Below are 25,524 nucleotides of genomic sequence, written 5' to 3' on the forward strand. Positions count from 1 at the left end.
CAAAAGAGGAAGAGAAGCTCCACCGTCTGGACCCAAAATGTGCGCTCTCGTTCTATCTGAAGCGCACACAACAGTTCGTGGTGGATGACCAACTCTTTGTTGGCTACGCCAAAAAAGGTTGGGCCGTGCACAAACTGACCATTTCTCGGTGGGTTGTTCTGTGCATAAAAGCATGTTACTCGTTGGCCAAGAAGGAGCCTCCTGGTGGGCTGTGAGGTTCCGTGAGAATCGTAATGACGTTTTGGACTTTTTCGAATATGGACGAGTTTGGTATCTATGAACCGCAAATGACGAGTTTAGTGGGTGTACGCGTTTTCGCTACTCTACTTTGCAGCGTTCGTCTTATTCGTGGGTTTCTCCATCTGAACCCACGGGTTCCATTTTAGATACGGCATCCATTTTGTTTCTTGCCCTCACGTAGTCGGTGAACGGACAGTGTTCGCTTCGTGACCCTGGGATTCCCAAGCTCTTGCGGAAGACGCATGTTCCTTTGAGTGTGTCTTTATGACTAGGGGGATGATACGGGAAAGGCAGATGGCTCCGCTCGAGGCTCATCTTGTTGTGCCGGTCAATTGTTTCAGCCTTGCATGCTAGGCTCGAATCCTTTGATCCTGTGATCACGCTTCCGATATTGCCCCCTACACTCTTTTCAATCTGTTGTCTGTCTTTGTCTCCCTTGCACCTGTTTCTGTCTCTTCTCTTAGCTTGTTTACGACTAGAGTGGAATGTGCTTAATGGTGAGATAACGTGCTTTTACAGTTGGGAACCGGCGACGTTACTGTAATTATGTTCCGGGCCCCTGAAAACATGAATGCGACCCTTTTGAAGTTTACTGTGGGAACTGAGTTGTAACCTTTTGTTCACTATGTTGTGCAATGATGAAAAGGTGTATAAAAAGGAGCGATCCACGTTTGCAATTCGAAGCAGACTCTCAGAACCTACACGTGGTTGTACTTCTTGCGATCTCTGTATCCCTGCAGTAAATAAACGCTGATCTTTGACGCCGAAGGAAGTGTCCCGTGTCTCTGTGATTTGTACGCCGGAACAGGTAACCCACAAAGGTTTCAGGTGTTGTCCCCTGGCACCGCTGGGCCTTAGAATAGCCCAGTCCTTCAGTTGGCGCCCCACGTGGGGCGACATCAGCATACCGGTCCAAAGCCCGACGATCGTGAGGAACTTCGTGTGAAATCTCCGAGGGAAGGTGCACCCCGCTTCATCAATCCTGTTGTCGAAATAAGTGGTCCGAAGATTTTTCCCGCAAAGATTCCCACCTCCTGACGGCTGCGACGGACTGATGCCCTGACTGTCGACCTGTTTTGGCGCATGGCGTAGTCCTTTGTACGGCGAGACGATAGACGGGCCTTCCTGGTGACGCCATTGTTCTCTCAGTTAAGTATTTGTGGGTCGCTCCCAGAAACCTTGGTTGTTGTTGTTGAAACTTGGTTGTTTGCATGGTTCCATTGCATTTGTGGTTCTTAGTTGTTGGTTCTTAGTTGTTGGGTTTTTATTTGACGATTGCCAAAAACCGAGGGTCTTGTATTTTTGCGAGGACATCGTAATTCGATAACCCTTGAAGTTTGTAAGCTCGGTTAGTGTGCACGATGCCTGGCCGTAGTACTTTGTTTGGTTTCTTTAAAGGTTGCAGTACGGATTCCCGGTTGGAGGACTCATGTCCGATACCTCCAGTTGGAACTCCGGTTTATGAGCTCTATAGTCGACACGGAGTGGGTCCAATTGCCTATAATGACTGTTGGATCCGCTATACGAAAAACGACGGTGTCCTTAGCTGGCCACCTCATGGTAGTTTCGAAACTGAGATTTTAGATAATCTCGAAGCAAAATTGTTTAAAAAGAAAGCTAGGCCGGCCATGTTTGATTCCTTTCGGTTATGGCGCAAAGAGGCCAAACAGAAAGAAATCAAGCAAATAAAGAAAAATAAGAGAGATGGTATCATTACAATGATGCAAAGTGCCGAACAATATCAGCGAGACAAAGACGAGAAGGAAAAGGACGTTTTTACTAGATTGCATCATATGGCGGTGGATAAATGTTATCCGGTTTTACCGTCAAGTTCTGATAAGAAGGGAGAGGAACCGACAGAGGATCCTTTGTTATCCTATTTATTAAAATCACCACCTCCTTATGTACAGGGTACTGCAGCCCCTGTTGTTCCTCGTGTCCCTCAACCTGTTGTTCCGGCGGCGGCTGGTCAGCCTGTTGTTGGTCCTGTTCCTCCGAATCCTCTTGTTCCCCAAGTTGTCCCTGCTCCCTTACCTGCCCTTCTTCCTACTGCCCCTTTGCCTATACCTTCTCAGTCTATTGCTCCTGCTACTTCTGCTATCTTGGCTACTCCTACTGCTCCTACGTTCAGTCCTCATGTTGTTGCTCCTGTACTTCTCTCCCCTTCTCCTTCTGATCGTAGTCGTATACCTAATACTGTTGCTAATCTCTATTCCCCGCTTTTCGGACCGATACTTGGGTCCGATGTTTCTGACGTCTCTCAAAGACGGAGTCAAATTCCTGGTGGGCGGGAGAGTGAGACGTTAGTGACTATGGCGCGAAAGTGGATTAGACATCCTGCTAAGTACACTCCGCGCATGGTTTACGATACGTTCTCTCAGTTTAATGAGCCCACACAAAGATTCGTGTTCGAGGAAATGTGTAAATCCTTGAGAGAAGAGTGGGATAATGATGAGTTAGATAATGTACCGTCAGATATGACTGAACTTCAGAATCAGTTCTCGAGCGGCATGATTGTAGGCAGTAATGTACGACGTGCATTAGAACGTTTGTTAGCTTTTAGATCTACAGTGCCTCCTCGAGTGTCGTTTGACAACGACTCTGATGATTGGAAAGCACATCCTGGTCAGTATCCTATGCGAGAAGTTCCCCTAGTGTGGATGCCGGGTGATGCTGCTCAAGTTCCTCCCATTTTGCCACACTTCCAGAGAGTTTGGATACACCTCCCATGGAAGCGGTCGGGAGTCTTGCAGGTAAAACAATCTTTACCTGACCCCCGGAAAAATCCGGCAGGTTATTACAAGGAGTTATCCCAACTTGTGGATGCTACTATTATGAACCTTGCCGATATTGACATGTTGCTCGGTAACGTGGTACCGCAACCCATTTGGGCAAAAATTCGTCAAGAAAATCACGCAGCTGAGTTAGGGGGTGATTGGGCTGCTCTTGCGGCGGCTGATGCACTACAAGTTGGTGGGGCTAAGCCTGAACAGTTAATCACGGCTCTGCCCTAAAGAATCATTACGCTCATGAAAACGCTTATGCCAGCAATGAGGGTAAATTGGGACAAATTGTCTGCTTGCAAGCAAAATACGAGAGTGTCTCTGATTTCTTTACTAGATTTGAGGAGGCATTCATCGATCATAGTGGTCAGGATATGAGCACTGAAGGAGGTCAGCGGTTATTTGTCGATAAGTTTGTGTTAAATCTGTTGCCTGTGCTATGCAACAAATTTAAAACTTCTGAAAGTTCATGGGCTGTTTCGACCACGGCTCAAATCTTAGCAACGGCTCAATACTATGAGAATAGGGAAAAAGAAGAAAATGATCGTGCAGACAAGAAAATGAAGGAGCTTAAAACTAAGGTCTTATTGCAGCAAGCATATCCTCCGCGCTCGAATCAAAATGACTCGCAACAGCAATATCGACCACAGGCGCAGTCTTCTAGGACGCAGTCGCGCTCTGACTCTTCTACACCCAGATCTATGCTTGGGTATAATCAATGTGCATATTGTAGGGGTGAGGGCCATTTAAAGTTTAATTGTCCTGTTTTACGTGACCGAAATAATGGTGTTTCGGCCCGAGGCGGTCGTAGTGGTCCTCAGCAGGCATCTCGAGGTAGAGGTCGTGGTACCTCTCAAAATCAGAATGAGCGTTCTACTTCTTCATCGGACTCGAATAATTGTTTTGATCAGCGCAATTCATCGTCCGGTAGATCTGCACAGTACCATGTGGATGACTATTACGTCGAGCATGACATTGATGCCGACGGTAGTTACTAGGACAGCCGTAGACAAAGAGAGGGAGTGGTATCAGTTCCGGTTGATCAGAGAGGGCCTTACGTCGCAGTTGCCACATCGGGCGTGGTTGAGCCTTTTCTGTTGGACACTGGTGCAGCGAAAAGTTCCATCATGCATTCGAAACTCCCTGGCGCACCTTTGTCTGGCTTAACCAATGTTTCCGTTGGATTCTCTGGTGCCCCGGTTAGCAATCCAGTTTCTAGCCCTTTGCCCCTTACAATTGGGCCACGTGAGCTAGAGGCTCCTTTGATTTTGACTACTGGTTGTGGTGAGAATCTTTTGGGCCTGGATTTGTTGAAGCGGTTATATGCGACTTTGTACTGCTCTCCTACGGGAGTGGAGCTTACATTAGGTCAGAGAGTGATCTCTCCTATGTACTTGTCAACTGATAAGCTCCCACCGGAATTGAGTTCTCTGCCTGAGTCCTTGTGGGCAACAGGTCCCAATGATGTGGGCCTGCTGGACATATCACCTTATGTCGTGAAATTGAAATCGAATGTGCGATTACCACGTATTCCCCAGTATCGTATCTCTATTGATGGTGAGCGAGCGCTCTTAGCGATCATTTATGACTTGATCAAGAAGGATGTCATTGAAGAAACTCGGGGAAATGTGTGTAATAGTCCTGTGTTACCTATTTTGAAACGAACTGACCCATCCAAGCCTCCTGTGTACCGTTTTGTCATTGATTTGAGAGAAGTAAACAAAATTGTGATCCCACAGTTTCCCGTGGTGCCTGACATTACAGCTTTGCTGACCCTGATTCCAGCCTCTGCTTCTTGGTTCTCGGTGATTGATTTGAAGAATGCTTTCTTTAGCATTCCGCTTGCTGAGGAAAGCAGAGATCTATTCGGCTTCTCATTAGGTGGTCGTAGCTTTAGGTTTAAACGCGCTCCTCAGGGCTACTGTGAGAGTCCATCGATCTACAGCCAAGCCCTTAAGAGTCAACTTGATGCGTTTGTGTTACCGGCTGGTGCGGCCTTGATCCAATACGTTGATGACCTATTGGTGGCTGCTGACACCGAGCAGATTTGCAAAACTGCTACAGTATCGCTGTTACAGCATTTATGTGACTTACATCATAAGGTGTCACCTTCTAAGCTACAGTATTGTTGTCAAGAAGTAACCTATTTAGGTCACTTATTGTCAAAGGAGGGAAGAAGGTTGACCCCAGAAAGAATTGCAGCGATTGCTCGAATGACTGTGCCAACAACTCAGAGAGATGTACGTGCCTTTCTAGGTATTACGTCATAATGCAGACAATGAATTCCAAACTTTTCATTGTTAGCGAAGCCATTGTTGGCTCTCACGTGCAAGGATGTTCCGACTTCTTTGCCATGGACTGAAGAGTGTCAGAAAAGTTTTTCTGAATTACGTGATGCGTTGTGTTCGGCTCCTGTGTTAGGTTCTCCTGATTACAGTAAGCCGTTTACATTATACGTTCACGAGAGAGAAGGTTGTGCGTTGAGTGTTTTGACGCAACAATTTGGAGGTAAGCAGCGTCCATATGCATATTTTTCCTTGACCTTAGACCCAGTAGCTAGAGCATTGCCGAGTTGTCTAAGAGCGACAGCGGCAGCTGCGGTGTCCATTCGACAATCCGCAGGTCTGGTCATGGATAATATGCTTACGGTGATGGTTCCGCATGCAGTTGACACTCTCTTGAATCGAACAAAAACTCAACACTTGACGAGCGCAAGGTTGTCCGGTTATGAGTTGACACTTTTGGCAAGTCATATACAGATCAAGCGTTGTAATGTGCTGAATCCAGCAACACTGTTGCCGACTAATGTGGAATCAGATGATGTAGCACCACATGATTGTTATTTAAGAACTGAAGAAGAGACGAAAGGTCGTATTGACCTGAAAAACACTCCATTGGTAGATCCCGATGGTACTTTGTATGTTGATGGTTCATGCTTTAAGTTGCCGAATGGTGATGTGACGACTGCGTATGCTGTAGTGACGTTGAGTACGGTTGTGGAAACTGAGAGATTGAGTCAGAATTCAGCGCAAGCGGCAGAGTTGATTGCGTTAACGAGAGCGTGTGTTTTGTCTAAAGGGAAGCGAGTGAATGTGTTTGCTGACAGTCAGTATGCATTTGGCGTAGCTCATAGTTTTGGTCGATTGTGGAGAGAAAGAGGATTTATGACATCGCATGGTACGAAGATCCAACACGGACAGCTCGTGAACGATCTTTTGGATGCACTTACATTGCCTAAGCAGGTGGCAATCATTAAATGCAGCGCGCATCGAAAGGTTACGGATGATGTGGGTCGTGGTAACGCGTTTGCAGACGAGATTGCTAAGGAAACGGCCAAAAATTTGATGACTCGAATGTATGTTACGAGTTATGTGAGGTGGCCGTCGGAGACTGGTATGTGTGAGGACACTGTGGAGAGTGTTAAAGCGATTCAGAATGAGGCTACCGAGATTGAAAAGACTAAGTGGAAAGAAAGCACTGGAAAGTTAGACGCGCATGGATGTTGGGTTGATTTGTCGGAATGTCAGAGGTGGATGTTGCCGGATGCATATGTGCTTGCCGTTGTTACTATGGCCCAGGCTTGTCACATATTAGCGCGAAAGGTATATGTAAGTTGTTTTCTCCTGTATGGAAGAATGATGGGATTGCTAAGTGTGCTGAGAGAGTGGTTAAGAACTGTATGGTATGTTTGATGTATAATCCTGGTAAGGGCACCCCCACTCCACCTGGTCATTTTGCTCCTCCTACATGTCCCTTTTTGAAGTTATCCAATTGGACTTCATCCATATGGAGAGATGCAATAACCTGAAATATGTTTTGGTTGTGGTTTGCGCATTCTCCAGATGGATCGAGGCCTATCCTCTTAAGGATAATACTGCCCTGTCTACAGCAAAAGTCCTACTGAAGGAATATTTTCCTCGATATGGAATGCCACGGATCGTATGGTCGGATAACGGAAGTGAGTTTGTGGGAAGTGTGATGAAGAGTGTGTGTAAAGGCCTTGGAATACGTCAGAAATTCCATAGCGCTAATCATCCTCAATCAGCGGGTTTAGTGGAGGGGTACAATGGTACTCTGAAACTGAAACTTGCCAAAATTCAAGCCACGACTGGTCTGTCATGGCCTGATGCACTGCCTCTAGCTCTCTTATCGACCAGGGCGACTGTGCACTCCCGAGTAGGGCTTAGCCCATATGAGATTGTGTTCGGCCGTCCTGCGAACATTTGGGGAGTCCCGAGGCCTAAACATTTTGACAGTCTTGAATATCCAATGTTGATTGACTATCTTTATGATCTGACTGCTAAATTGAGTTTGATTCATCAACAGGTTTTTGAAGCTCTACCGGCACAAACAGAGGGTCCTGGACATCCGCTCCAACCTGGTGACTGGGTTGTCACCAGGAATTTTGGGAGAAAATGTAATCTCGAGCCAAGATTTGTGGGACCTTATCAAGTTTTGCTGGCCACAAGGACTGCAGTTCGGTTGGAAGGCAGGAAGAACTGGGTGCATGCCACCCATACGAAGAAGGTTCCACTTCCTTTGCCAGCAGAGAACTGGGTAAAAATTGGAATTGCCCCAACGGAGACCGAGGCCCTTCAACGCTACGTGCCGTTCAGTGATGCTCAACCTGTAGAGGACAATTCAGTTCAGTCAGATACACTTGTTGAATCGTCTGGAACTGTACCTTTGTCTTCAGCATTGGAGAATTCAAGTTCTGAACTGTCATCTGAACGATCGAACACTGCTTTGCCATCTGAACAGTTATTTGAAGAGCAAACTCGATCTGGAAAAAGTCGATATTTTCTTCGATCACGTGACAAGGACTAATAAAACCTTTTTTTTTTGTTTTTAACTTCACATTACCCCCTCACTGTTGCTACGAACATTGTGAACATTTGCATTTTTCCATTTTGTGTTTTTCAATTCCTGTTTTATACATCACGTGTGTTCCTTTTCTGTACAGCTAGGAGACTTGTATTAAAATTGAATGTTTATTTAATTAAAACCTATCATCCGGGTTGACCGTAGGGCCATGCGGGTACCTCCTTCTGTTTAGCAGGTTTCTGACACTAGGTCGGTTACTTTTGTCGATTCCTGGGAACTCCTGGGAATTGATAATCGCTACTCAGAACGAAGTACGTCAAGAACGTTACGGACGGTTTTTAGAGGATGGAGTTCTCTAAGCTGTCGGAAGTAGAGAGGATGGCGCAAAGATCCAAACTGCATAAGGTTTTTCGAACAAAATGTTTTCTGTTTCAGGTATTCCTGCTGTTCCTGACTGTTTCTATGCTACTGGTGGGTGGAGTGTATTTTGGAATTCAGTCGTTATTGCCTTCCACTTCACCTACTTCTTCTTCTTCTCATGATCTGAATTCTGTTCCCACTGTTTCGCCACATTCCTTTCATCTTCTGCCCCAACATGAACAGGTTAGACGTGCAGAATTTATGAACAACTCCTTTGTCCAACTTCTTCATCAACATCAATTGGTGATGAACACTACCAACTGTTGGGTGTGCGGGTTAATGCCACTTCCCATGGATAAGGGTATTCTGTATTTGGTTCTTCCTTACAGCTCCCAGGGGTCAGCTCTAGCATTTCAAACCATGTTCCGTTGTGCACTAGATTCCTTCCCCCGTCGAGAGCCACGCTCCACAGACCTTGGTCCTGGCCCGTACCACAAGTCTTTGGCGATAGCGATTGCTGACTTGGATAGAGATATTTTTGATGCATCGCTTATTCCAGAGGAAGAGGTGCGAGCATACAAGGATCTGAGTGAGGCTGAGTATAGTATGTCAGTGGGTGATGGACAGCTTAAGAGCTCGTCTCCGATCTGGATCGTACCCCACCTCGGTAATTTCTGCTTGAAAGGTCTTGGTTATAATCCGAGAGCTCAGCTTGGGAAGAGTGCTTGTACTGAGACGTACGTTTTACCGATGCTCTCTTCCCCTGTCCTCCTAACTGCCAAGGGTACCTACTTTGTATGTTATGATCGCGCTTATACGTGGTTGCCCCGTGATTTCTCGGGCACCTGCTATATCGCGAATCTTTTGCCACCGACTTTCACAGTTGCCTCAGACTATCACAAGACTAGAGTTGTGAGAGGTGTTATTAGCAAAGAGGACACTGCCGGTCAAGAAGCAGGAGACTTCTTTAAGGGTTTCCTGCCGTTTTGGGGACCTATGATCAATAATAGGAACCTGAGACAGTTGACTCGTGTGGTAGAATCGACTGCTAACATAACTGCAAGTGCTCTTGGTAATCTGACAGCAGAGCTTCAGGCGGATAGACTTATGACGTTGCAGAACCGCATGGTTCTAGACGTTGTACTCGCAGATAGAGGTGGTGTGTGCAAGGTGATCCATTCGAGCTGCTGTATTTTCATTCCTGATAACGCTCCAACTGTTTATCAAGCCATCTCGAAGTTGCACAAGATCTCCGAGTCCATACACATGGACGAAGGTGATTGGACGCTTCTTGGATGGTTTTGGGGTCTGATGTCGACTTGGGGTTGGAAGATTCTGATGATCGTAGGGGTTGTTGTGACGTTTCTGTTCACGTGTTGTCTTTGCGTGCAGTGTGGTCCTGCCTTATGTGGCCTCTGTGCTACAACGTGTATAAGAAGGCCATCTGTTACCAAAGAGACATTAATGGATAGAATAATGTTCCAGCAACAACTGAACGATCTGATGAATATCGAAATCAATTCTGATATCGACTAGTGCTTGCCTACATGAGGGAAAAAGGAGCGTCTGATGTTCCGTGAGAATCGTAATGACGTTTTGGACTTGTTCGAATATGGACGAGTTTGGTATCTATGAACCGCAAATGACGAGTTTAGTGGGTGTACGCGTTTTCGCTACTCTACTTTGCAGCGTTCGTCTTATTCGTGGGTTTCTCCATCTGAACCCACGGGTTCCATTTTAGATACGGCATCCATTTTGTTTCTTGCCCTCACGTAGTCGGCGAACGGACAGTGTTCGCTTCGTGACCCTGGGATTCCCAAGCTCTTGCGGAAGACGCATGTTCCTTTGAGTGTGTCTTTATGACTAGGGGGATGATACGGGAAAGGCAGATGGCTCCGCTCGAGGCTCATCTTGTTGTGCCGGTCTATTGTTTCAGCCTTGCATGCGCTAGGCTCAAATCCTTTGATCATGCTTCCGATATTGCCCCCTACACTCTTTTCAATCTGTTGTCTGTCTTTGTCTCCCTTGCACCTGTTTCTGTCTCTTCTCTTAGCTTGTTTACGACTAGAGTGGAATGTGCTTAATGGTGAGATAACGTGCTTTTACAGTTGGGAACCGGCGATGTTACTGTAATAATGTTCCGGGCTCCTGAAAACATGAATGCGACCCTTTTGAAGTTTACTGTGGGAACTGAGTTGTAACCTTTTGTTCACTATGTTGTGCAATGACGAAAAGGTGTATAAAAAGGAGCGATCCACGTTTGCAATTCGAAGCAGACTCTCAGAACCTACACGTGGTTGTACTTCTTGCGATCTCTGTATCCCTGCAGTAAATAAACGCTGATCTTTGACGCCGAAGGAAGTGTCCCGTGTCTCTGTGATTTGTATGCCGGAACAGGTAACCCACGAAGGTTTCAGGTAATGTCCCCTGGCACCGCTGGGCCTTAGAATAGCCCAGTCCTTCAGCTGCGTGCCCATTCTACCAGGGCAACGGCAGCCACTACTGCCTTGGGATGCGGCGTTCCCTTGCAGGACATTTGTCAGGCAGCTACGTGGACTTCACCGCACACGTTCACCAAGCATTACTGCCTTGACAGTCAAGTCCGGAGAGACGGCTTCTTTGGCTGTTCTGTTCTCCGTGACTTTCTGGTGTAATCTTGTTTTCAGACCCACCACCAGGGTTGGTATTGCTAGGGTATCTGTTCTAAGGTAAGGAATCGATCACTAAAGTGTCTCTTTCAGGTGCACAAGTTACTACTTGTGTAACGATATATCATTTCATTTTTCATTTCAATAAGCTTTATTTCGATAAAAAATATCTTAAAAGCTAGACAATCCAGAATAAAAATATGCAAAATGAGCCACAGGAAACTGACGTCCCTGAAGCGTCCCCTCTAAAAGATCGCTTACTGACTGATCACATGCCCAGAAGCGCCACGTCTTTCACATATCGCTAAATAATTAATAATCTACCAGACCCGACAACCCCCTACGAGATAGGTGGGTGGAGAACGTAGGGGACATGGACGAAACCGAATGGCAAAAGGCTCTGGCATCACCCAGGGAAGTAGGAATACCAGCAAGGCTCCGACTGGTGCAATTAAAGATCTTACACCGCACGTACCACACTAGAACTACACTGCACAAAATGGGGATAGCACAGCATCCATTTTGCCTCGGGGTGTGGGAAGGAGGGATCCTTTTTTCACACATTATGGGACTGCCCAGCACCTACAGAATATTGGCGGGCAGTTCTTCGAACAATGTCCCAGGCACTGGGAGTATCACTTCTACCGGAACCGCGCAGGTGCCTCCTAAACGTATGGGAACCGAACGATTTAGCACTTCCTGGGCAAGCGTGGGCCACGCTTGAACTTATAGTAGCGAAACATAATATAACGCAGAAATGGGGGGCGGTGGAGCTACCTTTGCTGGAGACCTGGTGTAGGGATATGGCCCTTTATATGCTAACAGAGAGGACAGTCTACATAAATCGTAAGTGCCCTCGGAAATGGACCAAAATATGGGCAGCATGGGTTGTATACCGGGGGGATATCTGTGATCCAATACCAGACTCTGATGGGGACAGTTCGGAAGATGAACGTGGGGAGGAGTAGAGTGACTGTTATAGGCAGCTTGCCCAAGGCTATGTTTGTTGATATCCTATTGCATGACGGATCGAAGTTGGATAAATGTCAATGGTCATGTAACCTAATTGTACCGTATACTGATGAACGTACTGTGATTGGTGCCTATGTTTTGAATGAAAATAATAAAAACAGTTTAAAAAACAATACAATGTACAATAAACATTTCGGAATAAGAGATTCATAAAAAGCAGACACATTAAATAGATAAAAAGTTGCTTATACATTTATAAAAAGAGGAAGTAAGTGCAAGTTTTGAGGAACAAAGATCACATGAGCGTTTTGGTGTTTAGGAATTAGCGTGCAAATTTCTCGCTCTGATGCTCCATGCCCATCTAAGAAATTTTGCTAGTGCACAGGCATGGAGATCCCGTGCGTCAGAACTTAAAATGCGCAATGGCTACGGGTACCCAACTTCTTACAGACTGGTTTCAGCCAGCAGTCCCTTGGCAATTTGTAAGCTGGGCAAGCGAACATGAAGTGTGCGACTGACTCAGTGGTGGCCTCACAGCTTGGGCAAGAGGCTGGAGTTTGGTACGAGGGCTTCCACTGGGCAGTCGACTCTCTTAAGAGGAGCATACCTACCCTACGCTCAAAATACAAAGCTTTATCAAATGGTTTTTGTATAAGATCTAGGTAGGGTTCAAGATAGTTGGAATGCTTATGCTGCATGAACTCCTCTGTCAACCTCCCTGCTTTTGGGTTAAGAAGATCGTTCTTGGTGACCCAGAGCCAGTACGCCTTCTTGATTTCTGCCTTGTGAGGAGAGTTTCTATTGACCCATGCTTCCTCAAGATCGAGATCATATAAAAGCTTCTTTATGCCTTTTAACCAGACGATCTCGTGCCACCCATCCATGCCCATTACCTCCCTTAGCCCCGCTGCGTAATTAGATAAGTCTGGTTTCCGCCACAAGCGGGCCCAAAGCAAGAGTGGGCAAAATCTTGCTATGTCTCTAAGCGAGTGGCAGCCTAAGTTCCATAATAGGGGCTTGTTGGGTGTCCTCTGGGGTAACGTCATTAGATCTTTTAGGAATTTGTTTTCCGATCTAGAAATTTGGTCTAAGTTGGAAAGACCCCAGAGTTTGGCGCCGTAAAGTGCCGAACTTACAGCTCTAGCCTTATAAATTGTGAGGGCGGGGGCATTTGGTCTGCTCGATGAATAGCGGTGTTCTTTTGAGATTGTCCTCACCACCCTTTTATGATTTAAGAGCATTTTCTGCATATGTGCTTTCCAAGACATAGAGTCGGAAATACGAATACCCAGATAATCAAAGGTCGTGACCCTCTCTAGTGGGACGCTGTTTAGTGAGGGAGGGTTCCTAAATGGTTTAGATGGATTTAAAGTTAGGAACTTTGTTTTATGTGTATTAATGGTCAACCCTCTAGCGTTACAAAACCGATGGAAGCTGTCTAGGAGTGTCTGCATGCCCTTCGGGGTTTTTGAGATGAGGAGGGTGCCATCGGCGAACAGGAGAGTGGGGATGTTTTCGCCCGCCAGGGCTGGAGCATCAGATGGTATTTGTTGTAAGTATTCAACCACGCCATTCACGTACAAGGAGAACAGGGTGGGAGCTAGCACACAGCCCTGGCGGACTCCTCTGTTCACTGGTATTTGCGGTGTTTTTTGCCCTTGTGGTCCCCATCTCACTTGGGCATAGTTCCCCTCATGGAGCCGGATTAGAATGTTAAGGATGTACCTAGGGACCCCCTGGTCTGCCAGAACCTGCCACAGGAGCCCACGGGGGACCAGGTCAAAGGCAGTCTTTAGGTCAATGAAAGCGAGATAAAGACTGCCTTTGCCTATTTGGACCACTTTCCAATATAGGAGAAGTAACCTGAACGCCTGTTCTATAGTTCCTGTGCCTGCCCTGAAGCCAGCTTGGTAGTCAGAGAGGACTCCATTTTCGTCCGCCCATGTAAGGATCCTCTCCAACAATACCCGGCCAACAACTTTTTGGATTGAATCGATCAGGCTTATTGGGCGGTAATTCACAAGGTCATCCCTTGCCCCCTTCTTGAAAATGGGTACAACCTCCACTCCCTTCCAGGATGCTGGGATAAGGCAGCCCTTGTCTATAGCATTGATTAAGTATGCAACAAGTTTTGGCCATTTAACAGGATCTGCTCGGAGGAGATCCCCTGGTAGGCCGTTGGACCCCGCTGCCTTTGCTGGGCGAATGGCGATTTCCACCTCCAAATCGGAAAAAGGATCTCTGTTTGTCTCCCCTCGGGGCCCCAGGGGTCGATGGATGGGCCGTCGTGGATAGTTTCCTCTGCATCAGAGTAGAGGCTCAAGAAGTGATCATACCATCTTTTGCGTGGAATATGGTTAGGGATTAGCTCGCTGTCAGGGCAATTCTTTTTCCTGATAAGTTCCAAAAAAGACTAGCATCCTTCTCCATGCTGGCTGTTTTTAATGCTTGCCAGTGCTGCTCTTCCCACTCTTTCTTTGCTTTAAGGACTGCCACCTTATACTCCCTTCTAGCTGACCAAATCCTAAAAGAAGACTTGCTTTTGACGGCCATAATTAAGGCAGATTTTTTGCGCCTGCAACTATTTGCATACCATGTAACGGTGGTGTTCCTGCTCAGGGTGTGTGGCCTATTGCCAATGGTTGTATAAAAGAAGGTTCCCAGAGTAGTAACCAGTTTCTCGTAAACTAGGGATATGCTCTGGGTACCATCTATGACGGTGACAGCCTCTTGCATCTCGCTTAGAGCCTCTGCCAGGGTCTCTCTAATGCCAGATAGTTTTTTTTCATCCATGGCCACCTTGTGCCTCTTAAGATGCCTTCCAGAGTTCGAGGGAATTACTTTCCTTGAAGACATTTGATCTACTCTGCATGGGTTCCCTGGGTTAGAAGGCCATAGGGGTTTTAACGAGAGGGATAATGAGTTGTGGTTACTATCAGTTGTTGGTGTTACTGTCATGTCTAATAATTACCTCCAAAGCTTGTAATCTAGCTAAATGTAATCAATTCTTGACGAATGGCCCCACCCTATTATAAGTGTGAACCCCTAGAGGATCGGAAAGTGTCCTCCTGTTGGTTGCCCTGAGCCCATACTCTAGGGATATAAAATTTAGCTGGACAGCTAGCTAGATCTACCTTTTTATCGGAGGCAGGCTCAGCAGGGGGATTCCCCGTTTTGCGTCATCCTCTTCTAGGCCTAACATATCCTCAGCTGGAAGGGGTTCGAATGTGCAATTGAAGTCTCCCGCCACCAGAATGTTCGACTCAAGACGGCAGCGGGAGAGTTCTGCTTCCAGACATGTGATTATGGGGGATTGGGTTCCACCTTTTATTCCACGTACATAGATGTTAAAAATCTCTAGGGTCCTCCCTCCTTTGTTGTCCCTAAGGGTCAGTCTTTAAAGGTCTGGACAATTGCACTCAATCTGTTGTACTGTGCAATCTAATGCAATACTGACCCATATTAGCATGCCACCAGAAGGACGCCATTTTCCTGTTGCTGATGGTACTGCAGGGATATAGTAGGAGGCAAAGCCCACTTTATGGTGGGCGGTCATGCTCCAGGTCTCTTGGAAGATGCAAATAGTATGGCTTTCGACAAAGTTGTACCAGTCAGGCACAACTAGATTCTTGGAAAGGCCAGCTATGTTCCAAGAAAGAATTTTTAGGTTTAAAGTGTTGTCTATAGTGCTCCCTAAATTACTTTCCAGTTCAGTCCGGGGGGAATGAGGTCCTAATGTGCAGCTTGTCGGAGTCCGCACATTATTGTTAACAACTATATGCAAGGAGTGTTGGTTGGTACCAGGTGTATAAGGTGGATCTGTTGCGGATAATATCGCCTGGGTTTATGGGCTCTGTGGGGCGGTGGAAACACTACGTGTCAATGCAATACAATTCGAACAATAAAAAAAAGGCATGTACCTCGGATTAGTACAGATGCGACCGTTAATGCATACAAAAACAATGCATGTGTTACAAACAATGCCAATAGCAATAAGACTTAATATAAACCCTTAAAGGCCGGGTTAGACAGAGATGTGAGATAGCCCTCTAACTTATTATGTTAGTTCTTGGATGTTTTGAAACCATATTAGACTTGACTGTAGATTACATTATCCAAAGCTGAATATAAGAATACCAAAATAATTTTATTTCCAGATTATGTAGCATTAATAACTCAAACTAAATTGTCTGTGCATGAATTACTCGAGCAGATGTGTGCCTCTTGCTCACTGAACGAGCAAGCTATAAATGAAACCAAAACCAATTTTATCATTTTTTTAGATTAAATTAAGGTTTGCTAGTTCCTTGAAGTGCACTCTACAAATTGAAATATAAACCAGTGTTCTAAATCAGGTGACCGGGAAATTTAAAGGTTTAAAATGGAAAGTTAATACAGCTGTACCTCTGGGAGCATGGGGCCCGATGCAGGTAAATCCCATTTACCGATTTTGAAATACCGAATTTTACCGATTCGGTATTTCAAAATCGGTAAATGGGATGTAGGTCCCAACATCTGGATTTGTTACCGAATCCTTAACAATTCTTTAATTACCGATTCGGTAAATACCGAATCGGTAATGCCCATTCATTCCTATGGGCTTTGAAGCCCATAGGAATGATTAGGCATTACTGATTCGGTATTTACCGAATCGGTGATTAAAGAATTCACAAGGGTGCAGGGGGTGTCACTTTGACACCCTCTAGCACCCCCAAAACGGGCATGTGTGCAATGTGGCACACAGACATGCCCTAAGGGCCCGTCTGTCTGTCACATGGCACATGTGTACATGCACAGATGTGCATATACACAGGAATCGGTATTTTACCATGGATTTGTATTCCATGGTAATATACCGATTCTGTAAGCCATGTGCTGATGGAACATTGGCTACCTACATTGCATTTTCGGTAATTTTACCGAATCGTAATCATTACCGAATCGGTAAATATTACCGATTCGGTAAATTTACTGATTCGGTAATGATAACGATTCGGTAAAATTACCGAAAATGTGCCCCTACATCTCGATAGCCCTTTACCGATCGGAAACGGCCGAAAATCGGTATTTTCGGCCGATTCCGATCGGTAAAGGGCTACCTACATCGGGCCCATGGTTTCTACATTGGCACTACATCAGCAGTTTGAGTGTGGACTTGGTCGGTCGGAGACCTTGTAATAACGAGTGAATACTGGTGGCTGAAAAATATTTGTTTTGCTCCTAGTCCCTACTAAGAATGGAGCTAGGTTTAAATGCCATTACAGATATTGTAATCCTTAAGATTGTGAACTACAGGGGCCTGAAGCCTAAATATGTATATGCTTCTAATTAGGCTTGCATTGATGGACCTAATGAAATTGAGTAGAACAATACATTTTCCTTGGGTAGAACACCTAACATAGTCTTGGGTTTCAAAAATGGTGGCTAGACTCTGAGGAAAAAACAATTATGAAGTCAAAGATAGGTACTGGAAATTAAAACTAGAATGTACCATAAACACTGTATTTGAAGGGACAAGACTATTTAAATATTTAAGGACCAGGAATACTGATGGTATTGAAGTATATCCATATTATTTGTCATAGATAACATTTAGACTGCGTATGCTGCAGCTGAACATTTCTACTTCGGTTTGGAGTACAAGCGAGGGATCTGATAAAAGAAGCAATTGTATCTGTAGTATATAGGCTGATGTCTCCAGCCTTCCTTTATAAAGGTATTCAAAATCACCAAGGAGTTCATATACAGATAGACGTGTTATATGGTCATGGAACTCCCAGCTTCCTATGATTGAGAATAGCATGTTCACAAACATAAAGACTATGTCGAATTTATAGAGCAAAATTAAGCACACTGAAAAGCAGATAGATATGTGTTGTAAAAAGATATTAGAATCAGTTTAGTTTAAGATATATATATATATATATATATATATATATATATATATATATATATATATATATATATATATATATATGTATATGTATATATATATCAGTTGTAGCTCTTAATTCATAGAAACATGCAGAGATTATTTCTGTTCTATAAATAAATACCAAAACGTTTTGCCATAAATTTTTCCTTTCTGCTTATCACTCCATCGTTGAAAAAAGGCTTGAAAAGGCAAGTTTTGCTGTCATTTTTTATACTGCAGCTTCAATTATGCTCTGTTTCCCATAAATCACTTTTCACCTCTTTATAATTGTATGTTATGTATGGCCTATAACATCATTAACCTCTGTTTTCAGCTGCCACTCAGGGGAGAGAAGTAATGAGGGAGTTATAGATTACATGGCCTGCCCTCCCTGACCCATATGTGAAAATACAAAAACTCACCACTTTCCTAAGCTGTGCTTTCTGCTTTCAGAGAAAGCAAATAAGAAGCACTGCACTGACAAGCTTCTAGAGAGCACTGTAAGCCTGGCCTGGAAGGCCTTTATGACTAAGCAACAGTGGGTCACAAGTTTTATTATCAACGGTCGCTACGTCATAGCTGTGACTTACCAGATTTAGAATTTGGTATAAATGATAGAGGCTTCCCACTGAAGCAAGGCATAACAATATAATAATTCTAATATTAATATCATTCAATTTGTTTGAAGAATTAATGGTTCTAAGAAGCTGAAGATGAACATGATGAATATATATCACAAGAGATAAAAGCTCATTTTGAAAATAATTCATGTTTTTCTGTTTTTATGCAGGCACGCAGGCGGACTACTACACAGATGGAGTTGCTTTATGCTGATAATAATGATTCAACCACAGATATTGGTTCAGGGGATACCATTTTACCTGCCCATCTTCCATCCGTTGAGGAAGTTCAGGAAACTGGACTCCACAATGAGGCATCAGACATTTCAACTAGAGAAAAGGACCTTGCAGCACCACCTTCCAGTTTGCCATCTAAAATTGGAAACATGTAAGTTTGTCCCAGTGACAATAAAAAATTAGCTTTTTGTCTATATTGCCACTAGGATTGTGCTAATTTAGTTTCTCAAACTTTCGGAAAAATTTTGAAAAATTACCCATAATTATGTGGAATAAAAAATTGACATTTGACACTTCTAGTGTGCAATGTGTCTTTGCATCCATTTTGGACCCAAGGTCGCATTTCGTATTAAAAACAAAAATAGCAGAAATACACAAGCCCCGCAAACAGCAGCCACATGAGTTCTGGTGTGTTATGTTGTTCTTGTGCAAGTTGATGTTCTGACACGAATGGCCTTCTTAATGAAATCCAGCGTGCTAGGGAACAACATCCTTCCTACAACTGCAGGGTTAAAACTATGCCTAGATCTACCCTGGCACCACAACCTGCATCAGCTCCTCCTTTATTGTTGTTGGTACTGATTTGCCAGCATTGATATGTGGTCCACCCTGAACTGACTTCAACACAGTATCGACTCATGTCATGCTATAAAATCATGAAAGTACAATCGGAAACCATACTGTCTGATTCCAGTCCTAGCCCTCTTCTAGAATGAATGCACACTTAGAGGATTCATTGCTATTTCGGCTAACATTATGATCACCAGCTTGCCTCCAGCCAGAGATGATGATGGTAGAAATGGGAATAATGTATCCACTCATTTATTACAATATAATTTTGCAAAAAATTTCAAGAGGCCTGTGGACTTGATACCGCCCCTGATACAGGGTGGAACTTACTTATTTTGCCCTCCAGTGGAAGCGAGTGCCTCATTTGCCATGATAATTTGACCGGCAGCTGAGGTCCTGGGTCTACAACTACCCTCCGTTGAGGTTAAGACAAATGTCCTTAGTGGAAATCTGACAGCCTGGGCCAGCCACATTTGAGGTCTATTTGCAGGAGATTCTTCCTTTTACTGGTTCAGGGAGAAGCTGTGGCTTCCTTTGATCTCCTCGATGCCTACTTCCACGTGCCCAATCACCCGTCCTCTCAGCATTTCCTCTGGTTTTGTGTGGGGGCCGAGCAATTCCAGTTCTGAGTACTGCCCTTTGGTTTGTCTTCTGCCCAAGGGTTTTCACTAAGGTTTTGGCTCTATTGGTTGGGATCCTGCACAGGGAGGGGATTCGAGCGTTCCTGTACCTTGATGATTGGCTGATCTCTGCCTCTTCTTTTTCTAAGTGGACCCTTCATGTCCGGAGGGTGTGCGATTTCCTGGAACAGCATGAGTTCCTTATCAACCACAAAAAGTCGCATGTGGACCCCACTCAGGACTTGGTGTTTATCAGGGGTCACCTGGACATTGTTAAGGGACTGGTGTTTTTACTGCAGGGAGGAGGGCAACCTTGAGGAAGGAACTGAGTTGTCTTCTGGCCTTGGATTCCGCCCCTGTTCATCAGTGGTTGAGGGTGCAGGGTTTTAGGTCTGTGGCGATAAATGTTCTGTCTTGGGCTCACCTACATCTGTACCCATTGGTGAACCATCTATTGGCCCATTGGGCCCCTTGTTCTGCAGACTATGATCTGCTGGGGGTGGTGTCTCCTCAGGTTCGGTCCGATCTGGTTTGATGGATGGTGGAGTCCCATGTGCCCTGGGGTCCCCCCTTTCAGGTGTCCCCATCCCTGGTGGTGATGACAGATGCCAGCCAGTTGGGCTGGGGGGTGACATTGGATTCCTGGTCGGTGCAGGCGGGTTGCTCGTTCAACTTCCGAGAACCGAAGTCCGTTCATTTGACTGTCTGGAGTTTGCTTTGGGCCTTTGGGGGCACCATGTTCTGGTCTCGACGGACATGATGGGTTACCTCAATCACCAGGGGGTGCCAGGGTTCGCTGTCTGTGGCTCCTGGCATAGCAGATTCTGACCTGGGCAGAGGAGACTGTGTTGTCACTTAGGGCGGTCTATCTCCTGGGGAGGGAGACCTGTACAACGGATTGCCTGAGCAGGGTCTTCCCCACCATGGCTTCCATCTCCCTGACGGGGACGGTGTTCCAGCTATTACAGTTGAGGTTTGGGTACCTGACAGTGGATCTGTTTGCAGTCGCAGCCAATGTTTACCTGCCCCACTTATGCTCGATCCTCCTGTGCCTGGAGGCATGGCTGATGGATGTGATGTTGTTCCATTGGCCGGGCTCCCTGCTTTACACATTTCCTCCGATCCCTTTGATTGCTCAGGTTTTGTGCAGGATTCACAGGGACAGGGCGTTTGTTCTGTTGGTTGTGCCCGGTTGGGTTCGTCGCCTGTGGTTTCCTCTGCTGAGGGAAATGGCCGTCCAGGAATGCTGAGCGATCCCGGATCTTTCATATCCGTTGCTGAGCCCTCCTCTTCCTGTGGGGGTTCTGCGTCATCTTCATCTTCAGGCCTGTCTCTTCAGAGGGTGAGCCTCTTGTCTCAGGGCTCCTCCATGGAGGTGGCTGATTTGCTGCAAGGCTCCTGTCGACTCTTCAATTTTATTCCTGCCATTGGGGGGGTCCTTCTCTCGGTGGTGTGTTTCTAAGGGCCTAGACTCGGTTTCTGTGGATCCGATGAGGGTGCTTGATTTCCTGTCGGATGGCTTTGCTTTGGGCCTGGCTCCTTCTATGCTTCGGGCGCAGTGGGCGGCTTTGCTGGCGTTCGCCCATCCACAGTTGGACGGTCTGGATCATTTAGACTGTCTGCCCAGATTCACGGTCAGTCAACCCTAGGTTTGTCTGTCTCCTTGGCTTCTTTCAAGGAGTTCTCTACTGAGGATATCTGTAGGGCTGCTTCTTGGTCTTCTACGCACATGTTCATGGATCACTACGGGGTGCTCCTTCTGGGGTTGGTTTTTGCTGAAGCTGTTCTCCAGGCTAGTTCTTCCGGCTCTTGAGATTCACGCCTTCTGTGGGCATCCCCTGGGTTTGTTTTCCATCTGTGTTGCTTTTTGGATTAAAACTTGCTGTTTGCATTATCCTGTAGTTGTGGTTTTTTGTAGATATTCATGAATCTGCTGGGCTTGGTTATGTGGTCACTTTGTAACTATGGTGGCGAGGAAGACCTACGAGGATGGTAATGCCCCGGTTACTTACCGATCATCTTCATTACTCTGAGTATTGTCTTGCTTGCCACATGAGTTCTCATCCCTCCCTGCCTGTTTTGCTATCTGCTTCATGCGGTTGCTTTTGGGGCTTAGTAGTTCTTCAGGAAGTAGGGTGGATCGGTCCTCCCCATGTACTGTGTCTGGGGTGATGGTGGTTGGCCATGTTGGGGAGGGATGGGAGGCATAGTATGTAAATTGCTTTGGATGTAGCTCATGAGGCGAGGGAAACAATACTCAGAGTAATGAAGATTACCGGTAAGTAACCTGGGCATCCTTCCACACCAAAGATTCTTGCTTTGCCTTGTGCGACTTTGAATGTTTTCTGTGCAGTATAGTTTTTGTTTTGGGTGACAGGTAACACTGTGAGACCTGCATGCAAGAGGACCCTTGAAAAATCCGAACCTGCGCATTGCACAGCAACTGTCCCTAAGGTTTCAACTGTTTTATCTTGTTTCATACAATTTTTATAATTAAAATGAAACTTTACTCCAACTTGTTGTGAAGTAATGTATTTCTTATTTCATTATAAATTTCGATATCTTTGTTGAAAACCTCAAACATTGACAATAGTAAATAATAAATCCGATGGCTTGATGCTATAAATTGTAAACAAAACAATTTCAAATGCCATGATTTATATTTTGTTGTCTTAAATTTCTAGGAGTGAGGAACACAGGTGTGGCTGTGTCATTTATTCATTATAATTGTCGTCAATTTTGTAGCTTGTGGCACCAGTGCAGCAGCCCAATAAGAGATATGCAGCATTTTCCTACATGATAGTTTGACCTCCTATGTACAGTGTTGAATACTGATGACAGTTATATTGAAGCGTGGAGTTTGACCTCCTATGTACAGTGTTAAATACTGATGACAGTTATATTGAAGCGTGGAGAAGCGTGGCTCAATGGTTAGAGCGGCAGACCCTGATGCAGAGGTCTGGCCCGGGACCAGGGGTTCAATTCCCGCCTCGGCGGCTCTTGGACTCAATCTCCCTGGACCTGATCATTCTCGCCTCGGTGCCTAGTCTAATCATGGGTCCCACTCTGTGACTCTGGGCAATAGCTTGCTTAATCTCCATAACGGCCCCAGCAGCGCTTGGATGCCTGGCTTCATCTTGGCGGTGCCCAGGAGTGGACATCTCACAGGAAAGCCAGGAAGGGTTCCACAGCGGTATGAATACAGCGCTACGAGACCTCTGGGTAGAAGGCGCTAAATAAATACAAACACATTTTACATTTACAAAGGCTATTGATTCTTCAGAGGAAACTTCTTTTGCTACGAACGTAACATTTTGCTATAAATATTGACAATAAATATTGTTTGTCTTCTGAGCAGTCAAGTAACTATTATTTTTATTTAGTTCCAGACATCATTCATTAAATGAAAAGAAAGGGCCAGATCATTCGCCCCTAGCAAGAAGGAAAGCGTATGAGAAAGGAGAAAAGCCTAAAGGCAAGGAACAGAAGCTGTAAGTGCTCCCTCTCCCTTTTAATTCTCACCAACATTTTGGTGTTTATTCCCAATAAAGAATGTGGCGCATTTTCACCCTGCTTCAGTCTGTAGAATATCCTTCTCAAATTATTCACTTGAAAATAAATGCCTTGTGAAAATCAAAATGTTTATTTAGTGAGGATGGAATGCTCAAGTAGAGCACTTTGTGAATAATAAAGCGTCGTTCATGGTTAGTATAGTCATGCGTCATTGAAGACATCCAAGTCTCATGATTTGTATTTTGCTTCTTTTTCTTAACAAATGTTTTGCACATCACACCATAATTGTTAGAGATGGCCTTTAGTTTACATTTAGAGCTCTTTTCATGTTTGCCTGGTTACGTTGTAGTCCCTCAATCTGTAATTCATTAGAATATACATGCAATGCAGCTGTTTGGGGAGTGGTAAGGGGGCAAATGCGTGTGTGGCATGCTACATTTAACCTATCTAACTATCCATAACCTTTAAAGCCGAGTCTTCCATGTTGTTTTTTTCTTGTAGCTCAGATTCTGGAACCTCCGAGGCTAGTCTGTCACCTCCTTCCTCGCCGCCAAGCCGGCCCCGTAATGAAAAGAATGTTTTTAGTCGCCTCACTGTTGCTCAGGCAGTCCCAGCAGTTCAGCAGGATAAGTAAGTGACAGGGAATGCTTTTCTCCACTCCTTGGCAGTGGAAGAGCACACACGTTTCCTTAGTGCAGGATGCAATCTTTGATAATATCATAAAGAAATTAACCTCAAACTAATCTTTAATGCCCGGTCTGTAAAACCTGGATCATAGATATACTGAAGAATCATTTCTGAACATGTTCACGACATATGGAAACGTTTCCTTAACATACAGCTCTTTAACTGATACTAACATCCTAACTGAAATCTTAATGCATGTATTTCTTTTGTAGCACTTTTGTGAATATTCGATTTAAAAACCAATACGTTGTTGTTTTTGTTAGTTTAACCATGCAATGCAGCAATATTTAACAGAAAAACACACATGAATTTGCTTTAGATAATTATTGCTGTTTGTTTTTGTGTACCCATTCTAACAGACTACTTATACAGTTTGCCTTTTGCCAAAGACAGTGTCCAAAGCAGGCCCACAAAATGGTCCTATGTAATTCTGCCACAAACTAACTGCATGTAACCTACGCTTGTTAATGTATTGCAAAATATGATTAATTCAACATTGTTGCCATCTGAGAATATTAATTAGGTGAATCATTATTTACTATTTGGGGAGCCTTCAACGTTTCAAAATTGGTTGGAGGGAAAGACCCTACCTATTTTTTTAAATTGACTTTTTTTACTGGGACTTCATCAATTTAAAAGCGATTATTTATATTTAAGCCAGCTGCTATTTTTCAGCGAGTAGATCAAGCGTTTGAGTTCAAAAATCTGCTGGATTGTGTGACGATAATGCAACTTTGTTTTGTGGGATAAATAACCAGATGCAGGCACTACTCGACATGGAGTGTCATGTGCATGTAAATGTAAATTGATACTTGTATAACGCACTGCTCACCCGCAAGGGTCTCAAGGCGCTTGTACGAATACCGCTGTGGAACCCATCCTGGCTTTCCATGTGAGGCGTCCACTCCTGGGCACCCCCAAGGTGAAGCCAGGCATCCTTAGCGTTGTGGGGGCCGTTGTGGAGATTAAGCAAGCTATTGCCCAGAGTTGCAGAGTGGGACTCCATAATTGGAATAGGCACCGAGGCGAGAATTATCAAGTCCGTGGAATTTTGAGCCCAAGACCCGCCGAGGCGGGGAATTGAACCCTGGTCCCGGGCTAGACCTCTGCATCAGGGTCTAGCCCGGTCTCTTTATCTGCGGTTTCTGTGGTGCTGCAGGCTCTGGGTATTCTGTTAATGTAGCAATTTAGCAAGGATGATATATATCTCCAAAACAGGATGGCTTATGTAGCAGTCTGTGCGTCACTGGAGCATTCTAAGCTCTGCTTCTGTTCTCGATGGTCGATGTTCCCTTTTACTTCTGCCCACTCCTATTGTTACAAACTCATCGGGTTTAGAGACATTTGTGTTACTGCCATGCCACATCAAAGCGGTCATTGTGTTTTTTACACATTGCCCAGGAGAACTGTTCGTTTCTGTGTATTAGAAACCGACTACTAACATACTTAAGCAAACACCCACTGTCCTGTGATACTCTAAAAATCTTAACAATCCTGATGGAGTGCCCCTAAAGGTGCTAGACCTGCTCAACAAAC

General features: G+C 45.0%; 1 protein-coding gene across 7 annotated transcripts in view; it reads left to right on the plus strand.

Annotated features, from left to right (window-relative positions):
• The window catches only part of KIF21A (kinesin family member 21A), an 863,983-nt gene that overhangs the window by 566,651 nt on the left and 271,808 nt on the right, over nt 1-25,524 (plus strand). For 5 of the 7 annotated variants that reach the window (XM_086967225.1, XM_086967228.1, XM_086967226.1 and 2 more), the window contains 3 exons: nt 18,532-18,749; nt 23,172-23,279; nt 23,803-23,931. In XM_086967225.1, the coding sequence (XP_086823351.1) occupies nt 18,532-18,749; nt 23,172-23,279; nt 23,803-23,931 (455 nt within the window). The remainder of the gene's footprint in view (nt 1-18,531; nt 18,750-23,171; nt 23,280-23,802; nt 23,932-25,524) is intronic. The other 2 variants (XM_086967231.1, XM_086967233.1) reach the window with 1 other exon arrangement.

This window comes from Lissotriton vulgaris, chromosome 1_1 (genome assembly GCF_964263255.1).
Source record: "Lissotriton vulgaris chromosome 1_1, aLisVul1.2, whole genome shotgun sequence".
NCBI classification, from domain to species: Eukaryota; Metazoa; Chordata; class Amphibia; order Caudata; family Salamandridae; genus Lissotriton; species Lissotriton vulgaris.